Consider the following 13965-nt stretch of genomic DNA (forward strand, 5'->3'; position numbering starts at 1 on the left):
TTTACATAATGAAGTGTTGCTTTGGAACTGTGAAAATCCCTCTGTATTTAACAGTGTGTGTAATTACCCTCCCTGCCTGAGGGGGGAGACAAATGTTTGACACTTCAGCTTTAAATTGTTACGAGATGAAGATTTTAGAAATGTATTCTATTCTGATCTGACCTCAAGTCAAAGTGACTCGGACTGTGTTATCATAGATCAGCTTCTTGTCAAAGTAGAGCAAGTTGGTTTTTTACCTCATTTGTTTTTCACTGTACACATGTTCAATAAGTTGACACTAGTTTGCCACAGACTGAGCAAATATCACATTGGCTTTGTTACCAATCCAAACTCTCTGTCTCTGTCTGTCTGTCCTCTCCTCTTTCTGTTTGTCCTTCCTCTGTCAGTGTTGCACAGTCTTCAGGGAATTATCAGATTTCTGTCCAAATGGAGGAGATAGAAATTTCAAACTACCATGTCCCCGCCTCCTCCTTCCCCTTCAACCTCACATCTGTGTCTTTAAAATGATTTAAAAAAAACCCAGTTCAGAGCTGAAATATTCAGTCTGAAGCTGTGAAGCCTCATTAACCTTTAAACTGGTTCCTTCAGAAAACCCACCGAACGTGCAGACTGTCGAACTCCTCCCAGTGTGTGTGTGTGTGTGTGTGTGTGTGTGTGTTACACTGCTGCAGGACCCCTCTTGTCAACTCATGCCTACAGTCTGTATGTTGATCTGCATTTTGAAAAGATCCAGTTTTATGTCATTTTAATCAATTTCATTGTCCCCTTGAATTTGAAATACAGTTTCAGTGTGTTTCTGCGGCTCATGTTTGTGAAGTTGCTTCTGTTCTGCAGGTATAATACAGTAAAAACAGCTGCAATTAGAAACATGAGAGACACTTTATGTTTCAGCTCTCAACTTCAGCGCTCACTTGGAGAAGGGTCTGCTGATGAGATAAATCACATGTCAGTTTGCAGAGAAGAACTAGAACTAAGCACTACATCTATTAAATAAAGGGATGCCATGTTAAAAAAAAATGCTAAGGTGCCATGAGGTGCTCTAGGAAGAAATTAATTGAACAGATCTTTATCGATGGAGTGATGTTCCTGCTTTGATAAAATCTGGTAGCTTGTTCCACCATCAGACAAGAACAGTCTGGAGTGGGATGGCCTTGTTTGGAGGGGTGATGATGTTTGATGTTCAATGTTCAGTCGGTGAGTAGTATGCCCTTCTCTACAGGTTTAACTTTGTCAGCAGTTGAGAGGAGAGATCAGGTAAGATTTTGATTATGTTGTATAGCACAAAGGGGCATGACACCCAGGGGGCAAGAGATGAAGAGGCTAACCCTGATGACTCGAGTCCAAAACCCACATACAGGAACATGAACATGGACTAAAGAGGCTGTCCAGCTGAGCAATAACAACACATATCACAAGACAATCAGCCCCATGCAGGGAAAACATAGCAAGAGAGGTGAATGTGAATGTGTGTGTTCGCCCTGCAGGCTGCATGTGTGCATGAGTCCTCATGGCAGACGGTCTGAGGCTAGGAGGGTCCAGAGTAGGGCAGGGGTGATTGTGATTGGAGGAAGAGCTCGGGGAGCCGACGATCATCTGAACCCTTAGACGGGAGGGAGGAGGCGAAAATGTGTCTGGTCTCGGGTGAGTTGCCGGATGCCAAAAATAAAGAAGTGTGGCGACTTGTGAAGGAGACAAGGGCAAATATAAACAGCATGGATGAAGGAGAAACTCAGGGAGGGACAGATGACAGAGTGAGAAAGAGCTGCAACTACTGTCTGCATTAGTCAATCTGCTGGTTTTTGTATTAGTTCACAAAAGACTCAAGGTGACATCTTCAAGTGTGTTGTTTTGTCACGTTACTGTGGCAGGGAAGAAACAACAGTCTGTTTTCTGCTGATGGCTGCAGTTGTTCAAGTGAAAAAAAAAACAACTTTACATATTCCACATTCAGCTGTGATCGATTATTGGGGAAAAAGAATCAATTTTTGTGTTTGCCTCAGCAAATATGCCACAAACACCTGCCAAGTGGCCGAAGCAGACAGAGACTGGGGGGCGTGTAATGTGTTGATTTATCATTACATTTTTTATATAAGATGTTAAATAAAATGGCTGTTCCTGTGCACCTCGTGTTCATATTCCGAAAGGTCACAAAATGAGACTGAGAATTAAAGCTGCAGATGCTGAAGACCGGCTATGTATTTCCTCTGGTGTGTATAAAGGGCATTGTGGTGTGTGCGTGACTGTGTGTGTTCAGTGTTGTGGAGGCTGACACGAGTCGGAAGGTTTAAAGTGTCTGGATTTTAACAGTCTGCCTGTATATTCTGTAAAACCCTGCCGAGTGTTCGGAGCTGCTGACTGAGCATAAACCAGATGAAGCTCAGAGTTATAAAAGAAAAATATTACAGACCAGAGAATGACAAGAGGCCAAATTGACCAGAAAACTGTTTTTTTTAGTGCTGCTGCACTAAAGGCGTGACACTGGAAGTTGCTGTACTTTGACTTTTCTCACTTACACTCTTGTATATTGGAGCAATATTCACATCAATAAATCAAAACGTCTAATTCAGTTTCATTAATTTCTTTTTCTTCAGTCTAATTACTATAGCTAGACAAACAACATTGCATTCTGAAAGAACAGCTTGTGTTCTTGTTGCTGGCTGGATCGACTCTTAATTCACAATAGTCGTTTAGTCATTTTCTCTTGGAAAAACACCGACACAACGACTCCAGTGAGTTTACACTGCTTTGCTAAATGTTATTGTTGATTAAATATCTTTTTGGCTGTAAATCAGCAACAAACAAACATTATGAGGATGGCATCCTGATGGCTGTACGTTGGTGCTGGTTGGAGACCTTAAAGGGGCATTGTGTAACTTCTCCTGTTATCTATTCACGAAAATCGATTATTTCGTTCAAAAGTATGTTTTCCATTAATCAGTAATCCCCCCCATCAACAAACTGAAGTGTTCCTTTCAGCTCTGAATTTGTCGTTCATATCATTCATATATACATGGAGCGGGTAAGCTCGGTGCTGGCTGCCATGTCGTGTCGCCATGTTTTTACGTTCAGTGGCAGCGTGACGGTAGGAAACCACGGAAACTCAGCGGAGACACCGGAGCTGTCGGCTCAGGTCGAGGTGGCGTCTGTGAAAAGTCACCGCGGTAACGCAGTGAGGAGGAATGGAGCGTTACACTGATGCTGCATTCAGGTGCAGTCGGGCAGACGGCCGTCGGTAACAAACCAGATGTCATTTTAGTCACAGAAGTCGAGAGAAAGACGGTAAAACGCCATGACAACATATGTATTGTCACGTGTATTGTTTTGCCTCATGCTGACGAACCACTTGTTTACATAGAGGCTTGTTTATGCCGTTACGTGCAGCGGCTGTCGTCCGTCTGACGTCTGCCCAATTTCCCGTGAATGCAGCATGAAAAATACGATTGAGTTGCTTGCGATATACAACCGCAACGCTACAGTAGATGGGAGTAATTCCTACACAATGTACCTTTAAATTGCCCGTAGGTGTGAATGTGAGTGTGTGTGAGTTGTTTGTCTCTGTATGTCGCCCTGTGATGGACCGCCAACCTGTTTGGGGTGAAACCCTGTCCTCGCCCTATGTCAGCTGGGATCAGCTCCAGCCAATGGAACTGACAGTGGATGGATGGCATCTGGAGCTTTTGCATTATGATGATGAACATTTTCACCATTTTATAAAACAAACATTTAATCAAGAAAATCCACATGTAGCTCACTGATGGACACTCATTAGCTGCAGTCCGAAGACTATTTCTGACCTATGTGCCCTTTTATGATTGAGATGGAAGTGACTCGTCCATCATTCTAATGCTGCAAAAACCTAATGCTGTTGGTATAATGAGGTGAGTGACCTCTTATATGATTGGAAAAACCTAGAGTCCGAGCCAGTCTTAAGTCTACAGGAGCTGCTGTCCATATTTTTTTGATCAAATGATTTATTTAATACTAATTAACAGCCAAAAAGCCAAATGACAGAAGATAAACTGCCAACTGAACACAACCAGGTCAGACAGCTGGATACGCTCCTTCAGTTTTTCTATCGCTAACTCCCTCAGAACAATACTGGACCCTTGACTCAGTGGATAAATCCAGTGAATTACATCCAAAACATGAAAGTCCAGTTGTTGGGCGGATTCCAGCCAGGTTGGCAGTACGGCCAGACAGGGACGATATCTTTTTTGCGGCACTATGAGTGGACAGCTGAGATAAATGATTCAGAAGCAGAGCAGCGACAGATACTGGAGGAGTCAAGGAGAATATATATGACACCTGAGAGTGGGAGGAGACCCCGTGCCAAAAACAAGCATCAGGCAGGAACTCCCAGAGCATATGGAGGGATGGACCAAAAGGTAATAAAAGGTAACAAAAGGTAACACAGGTAACACAGGGGGCACAAGGGGAATCACCCCAGAGACCTGTCGAGTGCAGCCTTCTGGAAGAAACATGAGATCTGTCAGTGTAGTTGAGGCGGACTGGCTGCTGAATCAAAGACCAGCACTACATCAGTCCAGACTAACCTAAAGTGGCCAAGTGTAACACATAGAAACATAGTTCCTGGAAGTTCCAGAGTTTGTGAAAAACAGTAGGTGTAAGGAATAAGAATCAGAGAGGTCAAAACAGTCTTTCCGATTCTGGGATGATCAGAGATCCCTTATGCTAAAAGAAAGGAGGTTGTTGTTGTGTATCAAGAGTTAAAACATCATGGGCATCAAGGAGTTTCAACATGTGGTAGTTACATATGAAATAGGAAGGCCGTACTGTAGCTGACATTGTCTGATATGTGGCTGTAAATGAGACCCCTGTTGTCTCTTCTAAAGCACACCAGAATACAGCAGCCTCTAATTAATTAACTACAGTAATAATAATTCGTAAAAGGTTTTAATTAGAAAGAGTAAAAGTATGATTTTTTCCCCCCAATTCCATTGAAAATTTGGGACTGGCAGCCTCTCATCCTCCTGTGGTGAGCAGTGGACGCTCTGACTCTTGGCCGCTCATTGTTCCACATAAATGTTAAGATTGCTGAGTGAAGTTTTGGCCAACGACCTTTGGGATAAAAGGAGGATTGAACTGACCAAATGAGCTCTGGGTAATTCATTTTGACTATTGAAGCATGGGTTTGCGGTGAGATAGGTTTGGTCGACCGTCTATTGAGGGTCCCGGAGGAACACTGTTGCATGTGCTTGTATAATTACGCTTTGCAGTTTGCTTGAAGGTGGGGAATATGTTGATGTCTGCAGGGAGAAGCAAGTTTGGCAGCTTCATTAAAGCCGTTGTCCATATTTTCAACACAAAGACGGAGGGAGATCGAAGGAATGATGAAAACAAAGAGTGTGCAGGACACAAATAAAGCCGTCAATGATCCTACATTCTTCATTCAGTGTTCTTTTGTCAACCCTTGTCCAATTTTAGCTTTTTTAAACCTACAATCAACGAACTGTGTGTGTAACAGTGTGGGACTGTGCAGAAAGGAACACGCAGTGTCTCGGGTGGAAAAGGTCACAGGTTTGGTCAAAACCACTGATGTGTGAAGAAAAGATAAGAGAAGAAGAAAAGAACAAGAAAGGGCAAAAAATTAATTCCTGTAACGCTGAACAGGAAAAGCATTAAGCAGAAGCTGACGTCCGTCCTCCCTCCCATCTGCCTTTGTTACTTTCTAATAGTCGGGGGTCACTCGTCCTGTTCCCAGTGAGGCGTGTGCGACGTGTCTGCTGCCGAGGGTAAACACAGACACACTGAGGAAGTCGGTGTGATGGGTGTGTCAGCGCTGACAGCAGTAGTGCTGGTGCAGAATGAGATGTCAAACCTGCATGTTAAGCCCGGTGGATTTGACACTCGATTTAATGAAACCCCCCTTTTGATAGAAGATGCTGACACATTAACAGACTCTCACTTCGCTGCTTCTCATTCAAACTGACACTTACGTGGCTTTAAAAAAAATCTGCTACAGCTAAATTTCTTCTTTACACTGGAGATCAAAAGTAATTTTCATTTTTATTAAAAGAAGAGTTGGAGGCTGAAAATTTGCGGTACTTGGGAAGACGCATCTGGAGCCAAACCCAGCTGACAGAGGGCCGACACATGGAGACTAACAACCTCACACACTCACATTCACACCTACGTACAGGCAATTCAGCATCACCAGTCAACCTACAGTACTGTGTATGTCTTTGGACTGTGGGAGGAAGCTGGAGAACCTGGAGAGGTGAAAGGAGAACATGCAAACTGTACCCAGAGAAGCCTCAGGCCAGAGTGGGTATCAAAATATCTTTACAGTTGAACAGGTGGATTTCTTAAAAATGAATTCATGTTTCACAAACACTACTTTGCTTTTAAGGGACACAAAGGGAAGTAATGACAATACGTGGTCAGTTTAATGACATGAAGAAATCAGTGTTTTGAATCCATTTTCTGCCATTTTGGAAAATATAGTTTTTCTTTCTCATTGTCTTTACATCCACCTGGTTTTGAGTTTAGTCTATTCAGAATTGTGCTGTCAGTCAATAGTCAATAGACTGTAGTCAATAGACAGTGAATAGTTGAGGTGTCACCATTTCTTCTTAACCACTACAGGCCGCATTGATCACAAATACTTTCAACTGAGTGGATAATAAATCATGTCAGGTAAACTGATCTGTGGAACATGGAGTCCAGTCCACACCTCTCAGCTGGTTCAACACAAAGGTCAGCACATTGGTAGTCACCAAAGAGCAGCTCCCGTCTCACACACACAACACACACAGATCACTCTCTGCTCGTCTCTGCTCCACTTTATCTGCTGTTCATTGTCTCTCCTCTCGTCTTTCTCCCCCTCCTCCCCTCCTCCCTCCATTTAGAGGATAATAATTGGAGCTTCAACGCCCTGGTGCTGTGGATCTGGTTACCCTGACATCCCAGCTGTTGTCAAGGTGAATATAAGCAAAGAAAAAAAAGTGGTACGTTTACTTATGTGAAGCTTAGCAGTGTATCTTTGCCACTGTATGTGTGTGTGTGTGTGAGAGGGGGGGTGATAACTGTGTATGGAAACGTTTAGAGAAAAGAGCCACCAACCTGACAGCTTTTCAAACAGTCTAATGATTTAAGCTTGCTATCAGCTGAATGTGGCATTTCTAGGAATCAGCCCTGTCTGATGGGACAGATAAACTGACTCAGGACCAGCTCAGACCCCCACCTTCTCTGGGTTTCTGAAACCTTAAAAAAAAAAAGAAGCAGGCATGGATCTGGCTGGCTGCAGTAAACCAAAATGATGTTTTCATAATTGAAAATGTTTTTTAGGTCTTAATGTGCAAAACAGTTGAGCAAAAATAATAATTTTGCAGCTGAGCTCTGTGGCTTTCACATAAACTGACAGGCACTTCACAGAGAGGCACGGGCCTGAAGCCCTGTTCAGTAATTCATACATGGTCCCGCTAAGTGATTCATTATATCACTATGAGTTATAGTGAGAGCTCCTGAAAAATAAAAGATATAACCATCAATAAAATGGCACTGGATTATATTCTAACACTGCAGATCCTCTAGGCTGCTGTACAGCACTTACAGAGGAGGGTCTCCAAGGAGCCTGTGGGCTAGGAGGAGTAGGGTGGCAGCTGGTGATTGAGGAAAGAGGAGAGAGATAGTAAAGGGAAAGAGTGATCTGGGAGTTAAATACCACCTATGTGGTACTCTGGGGAGGCTTTTGCTGCTATGGTTGGATACCAGTTTGTGTACTTTCTACACTTGTGAAGACCATCACTCACATAACTTTCAGCAGAATCTAATTGTAACCTTAACTTTCAACCTAGGCCCAAACCTTCAAGCAGTCCTTTGAAGAAGTGAAACCTACACACAGTGAAGCAGCGGTGTTATTCTCCATCTCTTCCCAAAAAAGGATCCTCAAACATCCCCCCCTGCCTCCATGGTAAAAGAACGATGGATTGCTATAAAAAATACAAGAACTCTTGAAGTTCCCCTAATAAATGTTTAACAATCAGATAAAAAAGTTTGGGTTACATAAGACATAAAAGGCCCTGGAGATTGTTCTGGGTAAAGCACAGCTGTATGGTTCAGATAAACAAACTATTAAATGTGATCGGCCGTGCTCACTCTCTGTAAGACTCTACCCTCCAAACAGCACCTGCAGATTTACAGCGCAATATCACACAGGCTCGCAATTACCCCCGACCCCCACAGAGTCTCTGTCTGCTGCAGTGGGTCCCACTCAGCAGGACCCACAACCTGCTCAGATGTCATGTAGTGGGCCAGTGCAGGGGTAATCAGGTGGGTCCAGCCATTCAAAACCAACAGGGGCAGTAGTTTTGCATAAACTAGACAACCTCATTAAATCAATGGTGTTTCATTTTACAGTTAAACAGCAGCTCAGTGAGACTCACTGATCAACAGAAGCAACTGCAGCAGCATCCACATTAAACCACAGGTACAAGCCATATCAGTTAAACAGCACAACATGACACCATTAATGACTATCCACACAGTCACAACTCTACAGATGTCAACTACAGTGTAACATATTACATGTACATGATGTAACCTAGGAAAACTACTTCACTACAGTTTAGATAGGAGGTGGGAGGCAACCATCCCATTGATCTGGTTTTGGCCTTAGTGACAGATCAGATTATAGATGTCACAGCCCGACACGTCCTGGATATCCTGGCTACCCTTGATGTGAATCAGTCTCTGGAGACATTAGCTATTTTTCGACGATATATGCACTAAACCTCCAGGCGGCAATGAGAAGAAGACGAAGGCTATTCAACAATGATGATGCTGTAAGATGCCGGGCATTCTGATGTTCTTCAATGATTTTAATCAGTTAATCATTTACTGTAACTGATCAACCGACATATCAACATGGCGTCTCAACTGGGACTTAATTCATCAGTGATGACTGATGGTTAAGATACAGGAGGTCTCAACTCGGCTCCCCACTGTGAGAATCATGCCTGAATTTTAACCTGTTTTAGGGTCACTGTTGTAGTGAACCTGAGGCTCAAGCGAGCCAATAGGTCGATTCAACTCTAGTGAGGACGCAGGAGATGAAAACAAACATAAACATACAAGAATGAAAGCAACCTGCAGGATAACGTATCTGAGTGGCGCCACTGCTCTGGAGTTTTCTCGTCCCACACCAGGCTTAAGAGCAAAGGATTGAACCATTGAACTTCCAGCTTTAAAGCGCACACACACACACACACACACACACACACACACACACACACACACACACACACACACACACACACACACACACAGTAGGTGGAGTGAGAAACCAAAAACAAATTCATCAGTATCTATTCAGTGCAAGCTCAGAGCCACTTGTGAGTCGGAGTGACTGGACGGGAGAATAGTTTCCAATCATGAGGCCAAACCGTACATTAGAGTGAGAGCAGAGAGCAGAGCCTCCCCTCTCTGCAGAGCACCATTGGTGGGTTTGTGGAAATATACCTCAGGCTCTGACTGTGTTTTATTTTCCTTCCTTGCATCTGTCTCTACACCATCTCCTCCCAGAGTCTAATAAAATGTATAGGACCTATTGTCCACTACAGAGCCTCATGTGTTACTGGTGCACAAGTTTGAAATACTGGTTCTTGGAGCATGACAAAGCAAAAATATGATTTACACATCTTTCTTCCCTCCCTCCTTCTCCTTTTCCCTCCTCCTTCTCTTTATCAATAATAAATCCTCTCTCCAGCCTGTTAAGCTCTGTGGTGGAGTCGACAGGGGAGAGAGAGGGATCAGGTTTCCACCGCGGAGAGGAAGAGGAGGACGGACAGGCGGAGGAAATGGGTTTCTCCTGATCGGCTTCACCCTCAAGGGCAACTGGATCAGTTTGTCCAAACTGCTGACCGGGTCTCATGAAAGAACTTTTTTTTGTTTTCTTCTTCTAAACTTTTGACTGTACTCTGTGTGAGGTTTGTTTATATACGAAGGACTCCAAGTCAAATTTACCAAACTCTGTTATCATTCTCCTCCTCGGAGTCCTAACTGAGTCAGATCTGAACACACAGACATCAAACACATGTTGATATGATTCAGTGTGACTTCCACTTGCTGAAGATATCTGAGGTCCATCCAGAATAAAGCTCAAGACATTCATTTAGGAACCAGAGAAAAAAAGCCTGTTGAACTTCATTAACTTTCCCTCAGTGTCAGAGTTATCTGCACATCCATGGCTACACTGTAAACAGGAGCTGATAATAGCTGATTCAGCTGCTTTTAATGAATGTCAGGCTCCAAGAATGCTGGCCATGCTCCATCAACTGGAATCTAAACCAAGTCCAACCGAGTTAGTCAGGAAGAACACATGATTAGTAGATGCTCTGGTGTCACCGGTCGAAGACGGACAAAAAACCCTTTTTAGGTACAGCTACATGTATATAACATGACCCCATGAGTCCATCTGCAGTTGGCTTTATGCACAGCTCCACTTCCTGATCTTAAGCCAGCTCCTTTATTTCCTGTCTTACATTATTGGACAAATTGATTAATCCAGGTGTGTCTGACCATTGTTGTGAGGTCAGACACACCTGGATTAATCAGTTTGTCCAATAAAGTAAGACAGGAAATAAAGGAGCTGGCTTAAGATCAGGAAGTAGTGGAGCTGTGCATACAGCCTATTAACAACTGCAACTTTCTTTTTGTTGCTCTCACTATTCTCAAAAGTTTGAACCCAAGCTTGTGAGGACAGGGTGATACTAGGTTACATAAGAATTCATTTATTATAAGCTTTTGGGGCAAATTAGTGATGAATCTCCTCCACAACTCCTCCAGCTGACCTGACAGCAGCTCCTCGGTCCACGGCCCAGCGCCACTGCTCCCATTAGGAGACATATTTACAGCTGAGTGATATTTATTAAAGATCAAATCACCTTGCCGCAGAGTCAAGAGTGTACAGCTTGCTCATTAAATTAAAAGAGCATCGGCCAAGAGCTGCATACACATTCCTGAACTTGGTCTTAACCAGTGACTTACAGGTCTTTAATAATAAAACTAAAAGGCATCAAATTGATTGTGTTACAGACTTCTCTTGTTTGCCAACCTAAAAAACACTTTTTTTGTTTTTGCTCTGCTTTCGTAAAGCAGGGCTGCCTCTCACTATATCAGTTAAACACTGAGGCCTCTCTGCCTGAGCTCCTCTGAAAACAACTCTTTGTTTTGTAGTTTATGATAATGATGGGTTGGAGATTAATGTACTTTATGAGTCATACTAACCAAGTGACTAACAGCACAATAACAGTCTGATACCTGAATTATTATAATTCCCAAATATTTTAGGATACACATGAAACACGCTCTGTTTTTACTGCATCAGTTATCTGTAGAGTTTAAAACACATGTAGGAGTTAAGACTTGTGACACAGTGACATTTAGATAAGACGGCTGCAACGAGAGCATCAGGATGACGAAGACGTGCTGATGTTCGATCACACATGCAGTTGTACTTACAGCTGTACTGGCTGCGGCCTGTTTGGACTCCTCCGTAAGATATGCCAACATCAGCTCCACTTTCTGTTTCTCCTCCTCACTGATGTAGTCTGTGTCTGTCGGGAGGAAACACACACACACACACACACGTTAATACACAGCACTGTGATAAAGCTATGCCGTAGCTTTTTTACAGCAGCTTCTCTTCAGAGCGAAGAAAGAACAAATCTAGTTGATTGCAGGCAAATAACTGCTACTTCTTGTCATCCAACCCTGGCCACACAGAACTTTTACACACTGCTACAACTTCAAATTACAGTTTTATAATGATGAAATATTAATTATTTCTCCTTCTGACAAAATTCAGACATCACTGAGGCCATTTGACAAAGAAACATGACGTTTTATAGCTGTGTGCAGACATGCCAGCAGTTAGCTTTCAGGACATAATCTGATTGTTTTTGTATTCACACTGTATTGAGGACTGAGTGTCAGCGTTTAACAGTTGATGCAACAAGACAAACCATTTACTCACACCATTTAGGGAGTTTCCGCTAAAAAAAAAGGCATGTCAATATATTTTATATTGAAAATAGGGATGCACATTCTGAATATATTTTATAACCAATAACCGACGCTCGTTAACTGATTAATAAGAGTTAACTGATAGTCTGTGATTATAGGCTTGTGCCGATCGGCAACCCCGATCCTCTGCTGGCGACTGAGAGGATGATCGTGATCGACAATGTTTTCTTTTTCTTTTTTCTTGCCAATGTTATAAAACACACACGCTGCTACAGCTGTGCAGCCACATCCATTGAGCTCTGGCTCAGCTGATCAGCGCTCAGATAGAGGCTTCACATGTTGAACTCTTTTTATACAAAGTGCAGACAAACACCAGGCTAAAGAGAACTCGGTCGGCTGCAGGTGAGTTGGTGACTGTGAACCAGCTGGAGAGCACAGCGCCGCTTTTTTTCTTCTTCTTTTTTTAGCAGCATCATCCTTACAGGTGATGCACATGCAGACGTCCGTTTATCATCTCACCTTCCTTCACAGGGACTACCCTGCATGACTGGTATAAACAGTATAGCTAAAGGCCAACCTACAACAATGTGCAAACAAAAAACACATCTGGATTGTATCATACCATTATAATAACGCAGTGTGCTGCCAACTTGAAATCAATTAATGTCAGTTTGGAATAGTTATGCCATAAAAACTCATTATAATCCTTCTTCTTAGACCTGTTTGGTTTCAGAAAATAGTTTTTAAGATTTTCTTATTTTGACATGTCCAACCTCTTCCGCTATTGTTGTTGTACTGTGTGGTGCATGAAACAAATGTGACAAGTTTAGTACCCCTTGAAAAAAGTTCCATTCCACATTAACCTGGCCTACACATTCATAGAAAATAAGATTCAGTTGTTGTTGTTTTTTATAAAAGGACATGTGGAAATTGCCTATTTTAATAAAATTCAAATTGTGCTTAGAGGGAATATTTTCCGGACTTCGGCAGACTTTACTGGTCAAGATCCAGTAATTACCGGATAACAGAAACCCAGTGCCAGACCACCTGTCTGCAGCCATGCTAAACAGCTCTGTGTGGTCTTAAATAAACATAATCTCTTTTATTGGGCTTGCATAGTTTCATCAACTTGGCCAAAAGCTCCAAAGCTCTCCAAAAACTCCAATTAAACGTGAATAAAGAAGCAATAAAACAAGAATGCATGATCCGTATCTGGAAAGCTGACCCCATACAGAGTGCTGCCGTTATCACTGCTGTGCGCTCTGTAAGCTGATCTGAGGTCTGATACTGGACTCTGAATAGTGCAAGTCAGGGAGACTACAAATGACATCTGGGAAACACTGTGCTCCGTATCAGAGATCTTGTTACAACCGGAGCATCAAATATAAACCACAAAGGTGAAAGAAATAAGTACATCACTGTTATCCAAGCCCACCACAAAACAATGCAAACAATCCAACAGTCATTATTTATTTCACGTAGAGTATCTGATTCTGCTCAGAATAGCAATGCTGTCATATAACGAGATAAATATAGGACATTTCCTACAGCTGCAGTCAGACTGTATGGAACAATGGAGAACCAGTCCTTAAGACAGGTCGTAAGGACTTCTCCAAGATTCAGAAACCCTGGCCTAAAAACTAGAAGCCACTGACTAAGAATCAATTCCACTAGCTTCTAGTAACCCTAAATCAGTCTTAGCACTGTGGTACACTGTGATTGACCAGTATACCCTAACCAGCTACATCAGTAGCTGTAGAAATGTCAGCTGTGATTGACACCAGTCCCCAGGCGACCCTCTGAAACATGCGCTGGGCTGTTTTTGCTATTGCTATTGCACCTGTCAAAGTTTCTGTTTTTGTTTTGATACTTCAGGCTCGACGACCGGCTGAAAGTTGTGTGAAAAGTTTGTTGAGATCATGACGAAAGAATTGCAAAGGGTTGTAGCTGCAGTCAAAGGAGTCTCCTTGCCCTGCATAT

The 13965-nt window shown here is 42.7% G+C and overlaps 1 protein-coding gene across 2 annotated transcripts in view; it reads right to left on the reverse strand.

Annotated features, from left to right (window-relative positions):
- Positions 1 to 13965, reverse strand: part of rnf123 (ring finger protein 123) — a 139606-nt gene that overhangs the window by 19254 nt on the left and 106387 nt on the right. For both annotated transcript variants that reach the window (XM_083972021.1, XM_083972022.1), the window contains exon 38: positions 11482 to 11576. In XM_083972021.1, coding sequence (XP_083828147.1) covers positions 11482 to 11576 — 95 coding nt within the window. The remainder of the gene's footprint in view (positions 1 to 11481; positions 11577 to 13965) is intronic.

Source organism: Trachurus trachurus (assembly GCF_905171665.1).
Source record: "Trachurus trachurus genome assembly, chromosome: 5".
NCBI classification, from domain to species: Eukaryota; Metazoa; Chordata; class Actinopteri; order Carangiformes; family Carangidae; genus Trachurus; species Trachurus trachurus.